At 65.7% G+C, this 13,634-nt stretch overlaps 1 protein-coding gene across 1 annotated transcript; it reads left to right on the top strand.

Annotated features, from left to right (window-relative positions):
* Positions 1-2,755: 2,755 nt before the first annotated feature.
* Positions 2,756-13,320, top strand: IHH (Indian hedgehog signaling molecule). The gene is made up of 3 exons (XM_059820650.1): positions 2,756-3,058; positions 9,174-9,435; positions 12,659-13,320. Exons 1-3 carry the CDS (start codon positions 2,756-2,758, stop codon positions 13,318-13,320), a joined length of 1,227 nt encoding a protein of 408 aa, XP_059676633.1.
* The last annotated feature ends 314 nt before the right edge of the window (positions 13,321-13,634 follow it).

Here is a 13,634-nt window from a genome sequence, read left to right as displayed (position 1 = left end):
GTGATACAGGGATGGATGCTGCATCTCTCCCACCTCCACTGGAAGGTAATTCCTCCCTGTGACCTAGTGCTATGGCAGCAAGTGCCCCTTCCCACCAGCTCCCGGAGCAGAAATACCCCCCCGAGCAGAAATCCCCCCTCACCCCCTAATTAGACGGACCCTGTCGCAGCCTCCAGCCCCCTCCCCACCCACCCAGCCCTGCTTGCCCTATCGTGCCTGGGGCTTCTGTCCCACTTGGCCCCATGTGCCAGCAGGCTTTGCCTGGCAGGGGCACAGGCTGGCATTGGGAATGCTGATGCCGTGGGCAGCGGTGCTCCCGCAGTCTGCCTCAACCCCCCTGGTAGGCGTTGCAGAGAGCTGGGGCAGCGTTCCCAGCTGCAGAGCCACCCCTGCCACCAGCACAGGGCAGCGGGGCTGGGGCAGGACCGGGGGTCCTTGGAGCTGGGGCAGTTCCTGGTCAGCAGCTCTTCGTCAGCACAGAGTGGTTAATGAGCGGGAATGATTCTCCTGTGTCCCATGTCCCGTGCAGGAGCAGGGCCAGCCCAGCAGGTCCCTGCTGCATGGGAAGGTGACGGACTCTGCACTCAGTGACAGGACACTGCCACTCTTCGCTGTGGCCAGAGCTGATGCAGGATGCCGGGGCCCCTGCATGGGTAGAAGCTGCTGTCACGGACAAACCCAGCTCCCTGCCTGCAGCCCTGGGCCTCCGAGGGACATGAATGTTGTACCAGTGAGGGCTGGGAAAGGCTGCTGTCAGCCCAGAGCTCCTGGGAGGGGGGACAGACATTTGTGACATGCACGCTGCATGCTTGCAGGCTGCAGAGGTTATTTGGAAGTCTGGGTTTGGTCACTGGCAGCCCTAAGGCACTTCTGCCTGGGGATGTGCTGCACTCCCCGGACCCAGCGCCACCCCAGACGATCCTGTTCCCCACTCCCTCATAGCAGATACGAGCTAGGTGGGGAGCTGGGCTCGTTCCTTCAGTAGGAGTACGAACCAGCCTGGAGGACCCTGTGGACCTAGCCCAGGCTCCAATTTTCCGGTGCCCGTGATGCGCAGAGAACTGTGCCCCTTCCGCAGCCCTGGGAAGCCAGGGATGGTGAGTGGTGCTGTGACACGGCCCCTCTGCTCTGTCTGCTGCTGATGCCCTTAAGGACGTCTCACTGGAAGGATCAGCTGAAGAGATGTGGAAGTGGGGTGGCCTGGGACTGCTGGCCAGACCCTCTTGCTCCACCAAGTGCAGGAGCAGTAGGACATCCTCACCATCCTGCACAGTAGCAGGACTTCACAGAGGCTCTGGGCACTGGTTTTCGGTACCCAAAACCAGCACGAAGCCCTGATGGAGTGTGGCTACTGCGTACGAAAACCTGATGGAGACACCTCTGGCCAGCTGCACTTTGCCTGCAGCTCCTGCAAAGGAAACGGTCCACTGGAGCCACTGGATAGCAGCATCCCAAACCCGTGGGTCCTGCTGGCTGCCCAGCCTGCATCCCTCTTGCCCAAGTTCCTTGGTCCCGCTGAGGCCAGCACAGCCCTGCAGCCAGAGCTGGACTTCTGGCTGGGCTGTTCCAGCCTGGCCTCTCTGTGTATCCCTAGGAGTGACCCATGCCCTGTGCCCACCGAAGGCTGGCGAGGGGACATCCCTGAGAGAGTTGTGTGCGCCGGGGCATCCCAAGGCACTGCCTCACCTGGGAAGGTCTTAGGGAGCCAGAGGGGGTGCAAGCAGAGCCGTGCCGGACCCCTCCCCGGCACACAGCTAGGGGAGAACCGGGGGGGCCCTGCAAGCCCTCGCTCCTGAAATCAGGGTGTTGTATTTACTTTCCCCTTTTGGCAGCTAGAAGGGGAAGCCCATCCCAGCCCCTCATTGTTGTCTCAGCGAGTTAATCAGATGCCATAATCCTGTTGTGGAAATATCGGGCCTCCCTGGAAACAATGGGGAGCGAGAATATTGTGGTTAAATTTCAACCAGCTGCCTCCCTGCTCTGTTTGATCCCCGCCCGCAGGCCCGGGCCCCTAGCGAGCAGGCGGCGCGGCGGGGGCCGGAGCCCCGGGGGTGCCACCCTGCGCCCACGCCGCCGCAGGGGACCCCCCGCGGGACGCCCCGTGGGGGCCGTGCGGCGGGCCAGGCGCGCCCCGGGGCGGTGGCGGGGCTGCCCCGGGGGGCAGGTGGCGGCGGGCACCCCCGGCGGGGTGGGCTGCGGGGCTCGGCCGGGGGGAGGAGGCTGCGGGCGGCCCGTGGCAGGTTCCGCGGGGAGGAGGCGAGGGAGGGAGGGCGCTGGGAGGCTGGGACACGGGCAGGGTGCGGTCCTGGCGGTTCCCGGTCCCGGATCTCTTCAATTTCCCCTCTCACTCCTGCCCGGGGAGCGGAGGCAGCGGCGGCTCCGGCTCCGGCTCCAGCCCCGCCGCGCTGACCGCCGGGGCGCAAACCGCGGGGGGCTCCGGCAGCGCCGAGCCCCGCGCCCCGCAAGCGGCCGCTCGCCTGCCAAAACAAACGGCCCTTCGCTATTTATTGCCGCCGCCGGGCCACGGCAGCTCAGAGCGGGCCGACACCGGCCCGCCGCACCGGGCAGCCGGAGCGCACCCGCGCCGGGCAGCCGCCGCGCCCCGCCGCCGCCGCCGGCACCGGCACCGGCACCTGCCCGCCGGCTGCGCGCCGCATGGGGAGCCCCGGGGCGGGCGGCGGGAGCGGCGGCCGAGCCTAGCGGGGCCCCCGGAGCCGCCGGTCCCCCGGGCCGCCCCGGGGCCGCCGGGCGCGCCATGAAGCCGGCGCGGCTGCTGCTGCTGCTGAGCGGGTGCGCGCTGCTGCTGGCGCCGGCCGTGCGCGGCTGCGGGCCGGGCAGGGTGGTGGGCAGCCGCCGCCGCCCGCCCCGCAAGCTCATCCCGCTCGCCTACAAGCAGTTCAGCCCCAACGTCCCCGAGAAGACGCTGGGGGCCAGCGGCCGCTACGAGGGCAAGATCGCGCGTAACTCGGAGCGCTTCAAGGAGCTCACGCCCAACTACAACCCCGACATCATCTTCAAGGACGAGGAGAACACCGGCGCCGACCGGCTCATGACCCAGGTACGGCCCCGCCGCCGCCCGCTTCTCCCCCCGCGCCTGGCACCTGCGAGCACCAGGGCTGCCCGCAAGCGCCCTGCCGCCCCGCTCTCCGGGGGCAGCGCGGGCAGCAGCGGAGCACCCGGCGCTGCGGCTTCCCCGTCCTGCCCCGGGCATCCCGGTGCCCGGCCCGGGCTGCCGGCTGTGCAGCGCGGGCATCTCCCTTCGCCGGGCGCTGCAAAGCTCTGCCCCTTCGGCGGGGCTGGGCGCGTCGGACCCGGAGCGGGCAGCAGCCCGTCCCCGCTGCGCCTTGCTATGGCAGCACCCTGCGCCCGGAGCCGGCAGCACGCTGCCCCGCAAGCCGGCAGCACCCTGTCCCCCGAGGCGGCAGCACCCTGACCCGCGGCCCCTCGGAGCCAGTGGCACCCATGCCTGCTGCACCTCGAGGTGTGCCCTTGAGCTTCCCAAGCCGGCAGCACCCTGCCCTGCTGTCCCCCAACCCATGTCCCCCTGTCCCCTGAGCTGGCAGCAGCCTGCCCTGGTGCCCCCCGAGCCATGCCACACTGCCCCTGATCTGGTTAGCAGCCTGCCCTGCTGGCCCCCGATCTGGCAGCATCCAGCCAAACCATCCCTGAGCCGGCAGTGCTGTGCCGCGCTGTTCCGCAATCGGGCAGCACCCTGCCTCGCTGCACCCATCCTGCCCTTGCCCCTCTGCTCTGCCTACCGGCTGGCCGAGCAGGCAGCCTGCCTGTTGGAGCCGAGAGGCACAGCAGAGCCCGGTGTGCTGGCAGGGAGGGGAGTGGGCAGAGCAGCAAGCTGGGCTCCAGGAGCGCCCTTGCTGTCCTTGTCCCCCTCTGCTGCCGAAACCTTGTGCCGTGCCTTAGTGCCCCATTCCCACACATCTCGGGTGGGATGGTGAAGGGTGCCCGACGGGTGCTGCCCTCAGCTTGCTGCACTCAGGGACGGGGACAACCTGTTGTTGCAAATGCCCTGTTGCAGTTAGCTTACAAGTGCCCTGGGCCAACGGGAAGGAGGGGTGAGGGGGACAGAGGACAGCGGTGGAGGGGGGGGGGGGTGATGCTGGACGAAGGTTACTCTGTGTTTTAATATTGCCAGGAGAATGCTTGAGGGTTTCAGGAATGCAGATAAGGAGCCGCACGGCCTTGCTAAGAAACCTGGCCACCAGCCTCAGCACTGGGTTACGGCCCAAGCGAGCTCCTGGAGGAGACAGGGGGGAGCTGGGGCTGCCCCACTGACCGCTGGCACCCCCGGTCTGGAGCTGGCGGGTGGGTGAGCGTGGATGGCTGTGGTGGCAGGCGCTGAGCAGGGCTCTGGCCATGGTCTCTGGGCGAGCTGTTGGTAACAGCGGGAGGAGAAGCTGCTTGGGTGCTGGCTTGACAGCTCTGCAATCCTCCATGCTCCCGGGGCAGGTCCCTGAGGGCAGGGGCCATGGTCCAGGGTAGTTCTTGGGCTGGGGACTGCAGCAGAGAGACCAAGACCCCCTATGAGGCAGCACCAAGCTTGGGGAGTTGTATAAGTCGTGGTTGCTGGTCATGGGAGCCCTGGGGCTGGGCTGGAGCCTGCATCCCCTGGGGAACAGCCTCAGGGATACTGAGGAAACGGTGAGCTCTGCTGGTCTGTGCATCGGGGAAGCGGGTGACTCATTGCTTGAGTTGGAGGCAAGAGAGTGCTTCTGGTTGCGTTTGCTCTTGACAGTGCTCCCACTGCCTGCCCTAACCCAGCCAGTGCCCCCCGGCACCCCTGGGAGAGGGAGGACTCTGTCCCACCTGCCAGCCCCACACTTCCCACTGTCCTGCTGTGTTGTTGGCAGGGTACCTGGAAGCTCCCTGGTCTTCTTGGGGTGCCCAAATGAGGGCCCTTAATCCAGCAGGGTCCCTGGACACTGCACATTCATGCACAGATGGGTACCACGGTGCCCTGGGCAGTTCTGCAGGGAATTGTCCCCATTGCTGTGGAGATGGCATGAATTCTGGTAGCTCGCTGCCATCCCACAGCCCTCTGGGCTTGTCCTGTGGCCCCTGGTTGTGGGAGATGTCCCCAGACGTGGGATCTCTGGCTTTGGCACCATAACCTGTGTTGCCATGGGTTGAGAAAGGCCATTGACCCAACTCCTTGTCCCTTCCCCCAGTGTGCTGGCTTTTACTGCTGTTGACTCACTTCAAACCTGTTTTCTTTCCCCAAGTCCAAGGGTCTGGGTGTCCCAGGCAGCCGGAAGATGCCGCCTACTTGGGGGGGTGGGTAGTGCTGCTCTCTGACTGCCTTTCCTTTATCGTTTCATCTTCCTCAAGAATTCCAGTGTGTTTGCTCTCTCTGGTCCCACTCGGAGGTGCTGAGATAAGGCTGGAGGCAGAGCTCGCCTCACCTCTCCGCGGCAGCCTGGCCCAGGAATGTCCCAGGCCCCCTGCCCCCATGGAGTCCCAACCCCAAGCCTCTGCCTACCCCAGTCATCACCCCTTGCAGCCACTGTTGGCCTAACGGGCATGGAGACCATCCTTGCAGTGGTGAGGAATTGCTCATGGAGACCTTGGGATAGGACTCTTGGCTTTCTTTGGGAGAAACCTCACCTGGGGGGCAGATGCTAGTGGGACCCCTCTTCTCCTGGCCGGCCTCTGGGCGTGGGGGTAGCTGTGTCCAAACACGCTCCATCCACAACCCCTGTGCTAAGGCTGTGGTCACACTTGAGTGTCCTGCGTACCTCTTCTGAGATGGTCCTGGGGTCCCTGCTGGCTGTGCCCTGTCTTGGAGCTGTGCCCTTCCTTCCAGGCCTGCTGCCTTCCCAAAAGGGGTTTGGCTTGCCCCACAGGACATGGTCCTGTCCCTAGTCTGGGCATGAGAAGGGAGATGCCAATCTTGGTCAGCGGGGGCAACATTTCTGGTCAGCCCAGCCCAGGGTCTCCACCGTGATGTGCATGGGAGAGCTCAGAGCCACCCAGCTCAGCGTGGTAGCACAGGGCCCCATCCTGCATGTGGTCTGGGGGTGCCCAGTGACACTGCCCTGCACCACTACAGGGACAAGCTGTGCCCCCCACACACACTATCACCACCCGCCTTCCCCCCAAACCCTGCTATATGCCTGTTGCATGGATTTCAGCTTCCCAGCTGCGCACTAGAGCAGTGCTGGGGCTGGTGAGCTGTGGCCAGGGCTCAGTGCCACAAGGCTGAGCTTGGACATCCCACTCCAGCCTGGGCACCGCAGGGCCTGTGAGCCATGGTGCCATTTCCCTGTCTTTGCCATCACCTTGCGAGACCTCGTGTTCACCCCCAGGCAGGAGGGTGACCGTGCCACACAGGCAGGCAAGGTCACCCGGGTCCCTGAGGATGCTGTAGCCCCTCCGGGCTGTGCGCGGGGAGGAGGTGGGCTCTCCCTGCAGCCCCTGGCAAACACAGAGCCTGCGGACAGCCTGTGCCCATGGGTTTCTTGGTCCCTGCCTACCTGTCTGTGCAGGCAGCAGAGCCCATGGGTAGGCAGTGCCTGACCCTACTTGCTCCCTGCCCATCTGTGCCTGCTCCCTGCTGATGATGCCTGCTCCCTGCCCATTGCTGCCTCCTCCTTGCCCATCCCTGGCCATCCCTGCCTGTTGTCTTCTCCCTTCCTCCTGTCCCTGCTCCCTGCCCATTCCCACCAGCTTGTCCTTGCCTATCACTGCCTGCTCCCTGCTTATCATTGCTCATGCCTGCCTGCTCCCTGCCCATAGTTGCCTATTCCCTGCCCATCCATGCCTGCTCCTTGCCCGCTGCTGCCCTGCCTGTCCGTGCTTGCTTCCTGCCTGCCCATGCCTGGTCCCTGCGCTCTCCCCCCGACCGTCCCTGCCTGCTCCCTGTCCATTGGTACCTGCTACCTGCCCGTCGCTCCCCGCTCCCCGCCCGTCGGTACCTGCTCCCCGCCGGTCCCTGCCCGCTCCCTGCCCGTGCTCTGACACCTGCTGGCCACCAAAGGCACAGGCAGAGCCGCCCGTCTCGGCAGCCCGAGGGCAGGGTGCTGCAGGGCCCTGCCTGCCGCTGGGTGCTCAGCCGGGCAGGCAGCTGGGTGCTGCCCCGGGCGGGGAGGGGAAGGTGGGACCCTTGGGCTGGGTCTGCGCTGGGGGAGGCACATGCGGGGGAGAAGGACAGCCCAGGTGGGTCCTGCTAGGAAGGGGTGGCCCTGCCCCGGGGGCTGGTGGCAGGCAGCGTCCCCGCCTGGGGGACAGGGGCTGGAGGGTCTCGGTGTTTGTGTGCAGGCAGGGTGTCCCTGGAGGACGGAGGGGCTGGCGGTGAGGGCAGGAGGGGCGCCCAGAGTGGGGTGCTGGCGTGGGAGCGGCAAGGGGACACGTGGAGTGATGGCCTGGGGGATGTAGGGGGGCACTGGGGGCTCCTTGCCTGCCTTCAACTCTGAACCCCCTTGCTGCCCATCTCAGCGGAGTCCCCGTGGGGCTGGGGACCTTGGGAGCTGCTTGTGCCCTGTGCCAAGTGGCACTACGGTGGTGTTGGATGGGGACAAAAGTCACTCCCCACCCTCCTCCTCCTCCCCTCACCTGGCAACTGTTTGTCCAACACCTTCCTGGCTTATCTCCCCACACCCAGGGAGCTGTGGGACGAGGGCAGAGGTGCTCCCCTGCCTCATGCGGGGCAAAGGCCTGCCTGGCACTGCCCTTCCTGGGGCCTGGACCCTGCCAAGTGCGAGCAGGTTTCCCTGAGAGCAGCAGCACTCACTTCCCCTTGGAGCAGGTGCTGGTGGACAGGGTGAGGGCCCATGTTTTTGGGGGGCAGCTCCCTGTGGAAGCAGTGCTGGGGCATTTCTGAGCCAGGGAGTATAGCCGGCATCGGGTTTTATAGCCCTGGCTCATGTCTGCCGTGACAGTGTCTCACGACCCATGACATCCCATGGCAGGGAGTTCCAGCACTGAGCTGGGCATCACGTGAAAACGTCCCCCATGGTGTGTCTGATTTTTAGGCTGCTTCCCAGTTATTTTATTTAATGCTTCCCAGGACTGGCCTCATGCATGACCATGAATGCTCTGTCCTTCACCCTGATTTTATAGTGCTCTCCAGGACCCCACAGCATCTCTTTTCCAGGCTGCACAGTCCTAGTCCATTCACCTGGTTTTGTGTAGAAGCTCTGGTATTGCTTTTCCTACACCTTTTCTAGCTCTCCTCCATCCCTTTTGCAGCAGGTGAAGGGACCAGAAGTGTGGGCTGTACTTTTGCAAGCCAAGTGCCCAGGGGCTTCGTCCCTCCCGGACATGCAGCTGTGGCTGGGGGAAGCAGGCAGCGCAGGGTGAGGCTGGGAGGGCTGCGGTGCAGGCATTTGGGGCTGGCATCCCTCTGCTTGCTGGGGAGGACCGTGGCAGGGGGGGACGAGGCAAGTCAGTTGCCTTGCTTGTGTGACCTCTGTGGCCACCAGGTCTGGGGCTTTTGGGATCTGCTGCTGTTCCTCAGCCCCAGCTTTTCAGCCCTTGTGGTGGGGAGAGGTGGAGGGGGCTTCACCCCACATCCCTTCTGCTCCAGCACAACAGAGCTCTTAGGCAGGTTTGGCATTTCTCACATGAACAGGGGCTGGATGAAGCTATGAGGCTGCCCAGTGCTGTGTCCTTGTGCCTCAGGACTTGAGGATTGATACCAAGCAGAGCTGTGCTGAGGACTGGGCAGGTTGTTTCATTTGTCCCCAACACTGGGGACGGTGCTGGGGACCCTAGGGGATCCTCCCAGCCAGGAGGCAGCAGGGTCTGAGCTCCCTCATCCTCCTCCTGTCAGCTGGGAGCCCCTGGGGCAGTGCTAGCACAGGGCAGGTGTCCTGTGAGCAAAGAGGGTGTTTCACGCCAGCCCAGGCTGCGCTGCCCAACAGGCTCTCCAATGAGCCAGGAATTGGGGAAGAGGTGGAGGAGGAGATGGGTACCCTGTTGGGGTGCACACCCTTGGGAGATGCTGTGTCAAACGGTGCGGTATCAGGCACTGCGGGAAGTCCGGAGGACGTGGTATGGAAAAGGCATCTCATGTTTTCAGATCTCTGCTGGACCAGCCCCCAAAGGGTCTGAGGACCTAGAGAGGCTTCATGGAAGCATGGTGGGATACAACCTGCCAACCAGGCAGCTAACCCCCGCCTCCAAAAAGCTTTTACTGACTCTGCCCCTCTGCCCTGCAGCGCTGCAAGGACCGCCTGAACTCCCTGGCCATCTCCGTCATGAATCAGTGGCCGGGGGTGAAGCTGCGGGTGACCGAGGGCTGGGACGAGGATGGGCACCACTCGGAGGAGTCGCTGCATTACGAGGGCCGAGCCGTGGACATCACGACCTCGGACCGGGACCGCAACAAGTACGGCATGCTGGCTCGCCTGGCTGTGGAGGCTGGCTTTGACTGGGTCTACTACGAGTCCAAGGCGCACATCCACTGCTCCGTCAAGTCAGGTAAGGCTGGGGGGAGCAGTGAGTGGAGCCGGGGGCCAACCCCGCCATTGCAGCATGCGCAGGGAGCCTGGCTGGTTGGGTGGGGTGCTCCCGGGGCGGGGGGGTTGCTGGCAGATTTCCCTATCTGAGGCAGACAGTCGGGTGGGGAATGAGTCACACACCTGTGGCCGGCAGTGCCATGGGGCAAACTCCACATCTAGCTCCCATGGACCTGCATCCTGACCCACCCTCTCTACCCCCCTCCTTTCCCACCCCACGTGCCCTTCTCCCCTAGCCTGTCCCTCCAGTCTGCCCATCGCATCTGTCTCCCCTGCCTCTGCCCTTGCAATCCCTTAGTGCCCTGCTGCCCACGCTCAGCCCCATCCAGCCCTGCCCTCCTCCACCACCGGCTGCTCTTGAGCTTCTGCTGTGGCAGCAGCATCTGTCCAGCCCTGACTGGCCAGGGCCAGGGACACCCAGGCAGCGATGGGCCAGGGTGCCCTGGGATCAGGTCTTTGCTGTGCACCGTCTTCTGCGGAGGGGAGCAAAGCTGGGGGTGCTGGGGGCAGAGGCAGCTGGGCTGGAGTCGGGGTGCTCTTGTCGCTCGTGGTCTTTGCTCGCCCCCCCGTGCAGTGAAGGGGGGGAAGGCTGCTCTCAGGCCCTGCCCGTGGCCGGGACGGGATTGCGTGAGGTGCAAGACACCCCCCCCAGCCCGGGGACAACCTGCCCTGCCCGGGATGCTGCGGCCCCGGGCCCCGCGAAGCTCCCGCCGGATCGGCCGCGCTGGCTGCGAGCGGCAGAGGGCAGCAGTGGCCCACGCACGGCACCGGCCACGCAGGGCCAGACTCGCCCGCGGCCACGCGCCAGGAGAGGGCCGTGCTGCTGCCCGGACGCCCGCGTGCCCGTGTCGCGACAGGCTGGGAAGGGCTCTGCCTGTGCGTGGGCTTGCGTGGACACAGAGGCAGCCTCGGCGGTGGCACGCACACACTCACCGGCACCGTGCCGGCTCGTGGCTGGTGTGCCAGAGAACCGTGCCTGCACACGGAGCACCGGCACACGCACGCACACGCACAGGGAGAGGGCTGTGGCTGCACCCACGTGCCCACAGACAGGCCCGCACACCCGTGTGCCACGCACCGTGCCGCGGGGGTGCCGGGGCTGGTGCGTTGGTGCTGCCCCGCATCTCTTGTCCCCGGGCTTGGCTCCCACCGCACTCTGCCTGTCCTACTGCCCTAGCCCGCAGCCAGCGGCCTGACACCCCCAGACGCCAGCCTGCCCCCCCGCGCTGACCCGCTCCCCCGTGCCGATGCCAGGACGGGCGCAACGCCAGCCGGTGATGGAGGTGGGGCATCCATGCCGCAGAGAGGGAGCAACGTGCCCCCACAGAAGAGGGACAAAGCGAGGGCGAAGGACCAGGGCTCCCACGCCCCGAGGCACCCTGTGGGGCTGGCCGGAGGAGTGGGGCCAGGCTCCGAAGCAAGGACCGTGACCCTAGAGCCTTGGGGCTGGCCAGAGGAGTGGGGCTGTGCCCCTGGAGAAGGACGGAATCTCTTGAATCCTGAGATGCTCCCCTGGACCACCTGAAGAGGGATGCTGTGACCCAGGCAGCAGATCAGGGCCCTGAGGCCCTGGAGGGCTTCTGGAGGCTGGCCACAGCCCCCTTGCTCCACAGCGGCTCCTCGGGGCTCTGGGTTCCCCATATTTATCCCTGAGGCCATGGGGAGCCCAAGGGTGCGTGGTGGAGGCTGTGGGGTGCATATCCTGACCCCCCCAGAGCTGTGTACAGCGGGCAGCGGGCTGCCCCTGCCTCTTAGTAAATGGCTTTTATTTTTGTACGGATGGCCGCGTGGCCTGTTGTATGTATTGCATCTCCTCGGGTCCCCCCCTGCACCCACACACCCCTCCATGTCCAGCGCCTGTGCCCTCTGCTTCTGCCAGGTGCCCCTCTCGCCCTCCTGCCAGCCCCTGCGCATGGCTCTGCCGCCTGCCTGGGGATGCGGGGTGCAGGATTTGGGACCTGGCCTCCGGGGCAGGCACAGGGCGGACACTGCACCTTGTCTGAGCAATAAAAGGATTCTGTCCCAGAGATGGATGCCTCTCTTCATGGGCCTGGGGGCTGGGATTTGGCTCTGCCCAAAGCTGGGGAGGGATGAGGGGCAGTGCCATGTGGGTGGGGACACTCAGGGATTAGATGAGGGTGCTGGGAGAGGGCTGAGGGGGGCTGGGAGCTTGAGGCTGGGACCATGCAGGGCCAGGAGCAGGACTCTAGATGAGCTGCCCCTAGTAGATGGTGGGAGGGCATCATATAGACACTAAGATGGGGGTGTCAGGGGCCTGGGGAGCCAGGGCTGCTGTGGGAGCTGAGCACCGTTCCTTGGGAAGCCAGGGTTCCCCTGCTAAGTGCCAGGATGGGGCCCTGGTGACCCTTGGTGACTTGATACATCTTCTTATCTGGGAAGAGGTAGGACCGCTGTGCTGCCATCCCAGGGGACAAGACCCAGAGAGTTTGGGTGCTTTACCCTGTGACAACTGCTAGCGAAGCCCTGCCCAGGAGCCTGGTGGCATTTGCCTGATATGGCCACAGGCTGTGACATCTCCCCACAGCTCAGAGAGGGGGTCGGCTGGCATCAGCGATGCGGGGGCGAGCAGGCGGGAGAAGGGAGCAGGGCTGCAGCACAGGGTGGAGGGGTGCTGCAGTGCTGGGGGAGGGCGCTGCACCCTGTGCCGTTCCTTGTAGGATCCTCCTCAGCGGTACCCAGGCCCAGCACTGCAGGGGATGGGGATGCTGTGGGCATGCAGATTGTGACCGGGCACTCTGGTCCTCAGTCTGCCACCAGCTCAGGGCTCTGCCTCCCCTCTTTTGAGCTTCAGGTGCTCCCTGGCACTGCCTTGCACACTTGGGGCTGTGGCTGTGCCCCGCTCCTCCAGCCAGGTGGGTTTCGGGACCGGGCTCTGCAGAGCAGTTCCAGCACCCTGGCACCACAGCACGGAGCAGGTGCTACCATGCGTGGCTCAAGCCCCAGGTGCCACCCCCAGTGACATGGTGGCTGGGGGATCAGGTGCCCAGGGAAGCTGGACTGGTGGCTGGGGGTGTGTAGGGGACACGTGCACGTTGGTGATGCCAAGGCAGGGTTATCCCCGGGTGGGCAAAGCCGGGCAGCCTGGGGGCGGTCTCTGTGCATCATGGAAGGGTGATGCTGGGCGTCTGGCAGGTAACCCTCCTGTCCTCTCTCTCCCCATGCAGAGCACTCGGCCGCTGCGAAGACGGGGGGCTGCTTCCCTGGGCGGGCACTGGCAACGCTGGAGGATGGTGCCCGGACACCGCTGTGGGCGCTGCGCCCAGGCCAGCGGGTGCTGGCGATGGACGGGGCAGGCAAGCCCACCTACAGCGATTTCTTGGCTTTCCTGGACAAGGAGCCCCGCGCCCTCACCTCCTTCCACGTCATCGAGACGCAGGAGCCGCGCCGGCGCCTGGCCCTGACGCCCTCTCACCTGCTCTTCGTGGCCGAGAACGCCTCGGCACCCGCCACCCACTTCCGCCCCACCTTTGCCAGCCGTGTGCGCCCCGGACATTTCGTGCTGGTGGAGATGGGGGGGGGTGGATTGCAGCCTGCTGAGGTGGTGGGGGTGCGGGACCGGAGAGACGTGGGAGCCTACGCCCCGCTGACGCGCCACGGGACGCTGGTGGTGGACGGCGTAGTGGCCTCGTGCTTCGCCCTGGTGCAGGAGCAACATCTGGCACAGCTGGCCTTCTGGCCGCTCCGGCTCTACCACAGCCTGGTGGGGTGGCCAGGGGCGCAGGGGGACGGCATGCACTGGTACTCGGGGCTGCTCTACCGCCTGGGCAGGCTGCTCCTGCCCCCCGACAGCTTCCACCCGCTGGGGGTACCCCAGGCAGAGAGCTGAGGGTGCGCCCCAGCCATGGCTGGTGCTGCTGACGGAGGTGGTGGCTGCAGGGCGGCTCACCGGGGGCCAGCACCCCCTCCCAAAGCTGGGTGCCCATGGAGAGCTGCCTCCAGCCCTGCCTGCTCGGGGCACAGCCACCTCCTGGTTGGGAGTCACTGCGGCTCCCCAGTGTGCCTCCTCCATGCCCACTGCCCCCTCCTCACTCCCTGTTCCTGGGGGCAGGGGGGAGGCACGAAGGGTCCCCCCCCGGACATGGGGGTGTCCGCGGCTGGATCCACATGCTGCTATTTGTGTGTGTGTGTGTGATGTGCGTG

This window comes from Gavia stellata, chromosome 8, assembly GCF_030936135.1.
Source record: "Gavia stellata isolate bGavSte3 chromosome 8, bGavSte3.hap2, whole genome shotgun sequence".
Lineage (NCBI taxonomy): Eukaryota > Metazoa > Chordata > Aves > Gaviiformes > Gaviidae > Gavia > Gavia stellata.
The sequence above is the reverse complement of the archived record's forward strand: the minus strand, read 5'-3'. Positions and strand labels throughout refer to the sequence as shown.

Excerpts from the sequence above, each read along its gene's own strand:
- IHH (XM_059820650.1), top strand. The coding sequence starts at position 2,756 with ATGAAGCCGGCGCGGCTGCTGCTGCTGCTGAGCGGGTGCGCGCTGCTG. Across the intron at positions 3,059-9,173 it reads CCGACCGGCTCATGACCCAG|CGCTGCAAGGACCGCCTGAA; the intron begins GTACGGCCCCGC and ends TCTGCCCTGCAG. Across the intron at positions 9,436-12,658 it reads CCACTGCTCCGTCAAGTCAG|AGCACTCGGCCGCTGCGAAG; the intron begins GTAAGGCTGGGG and ends CTCCCCATGCAG.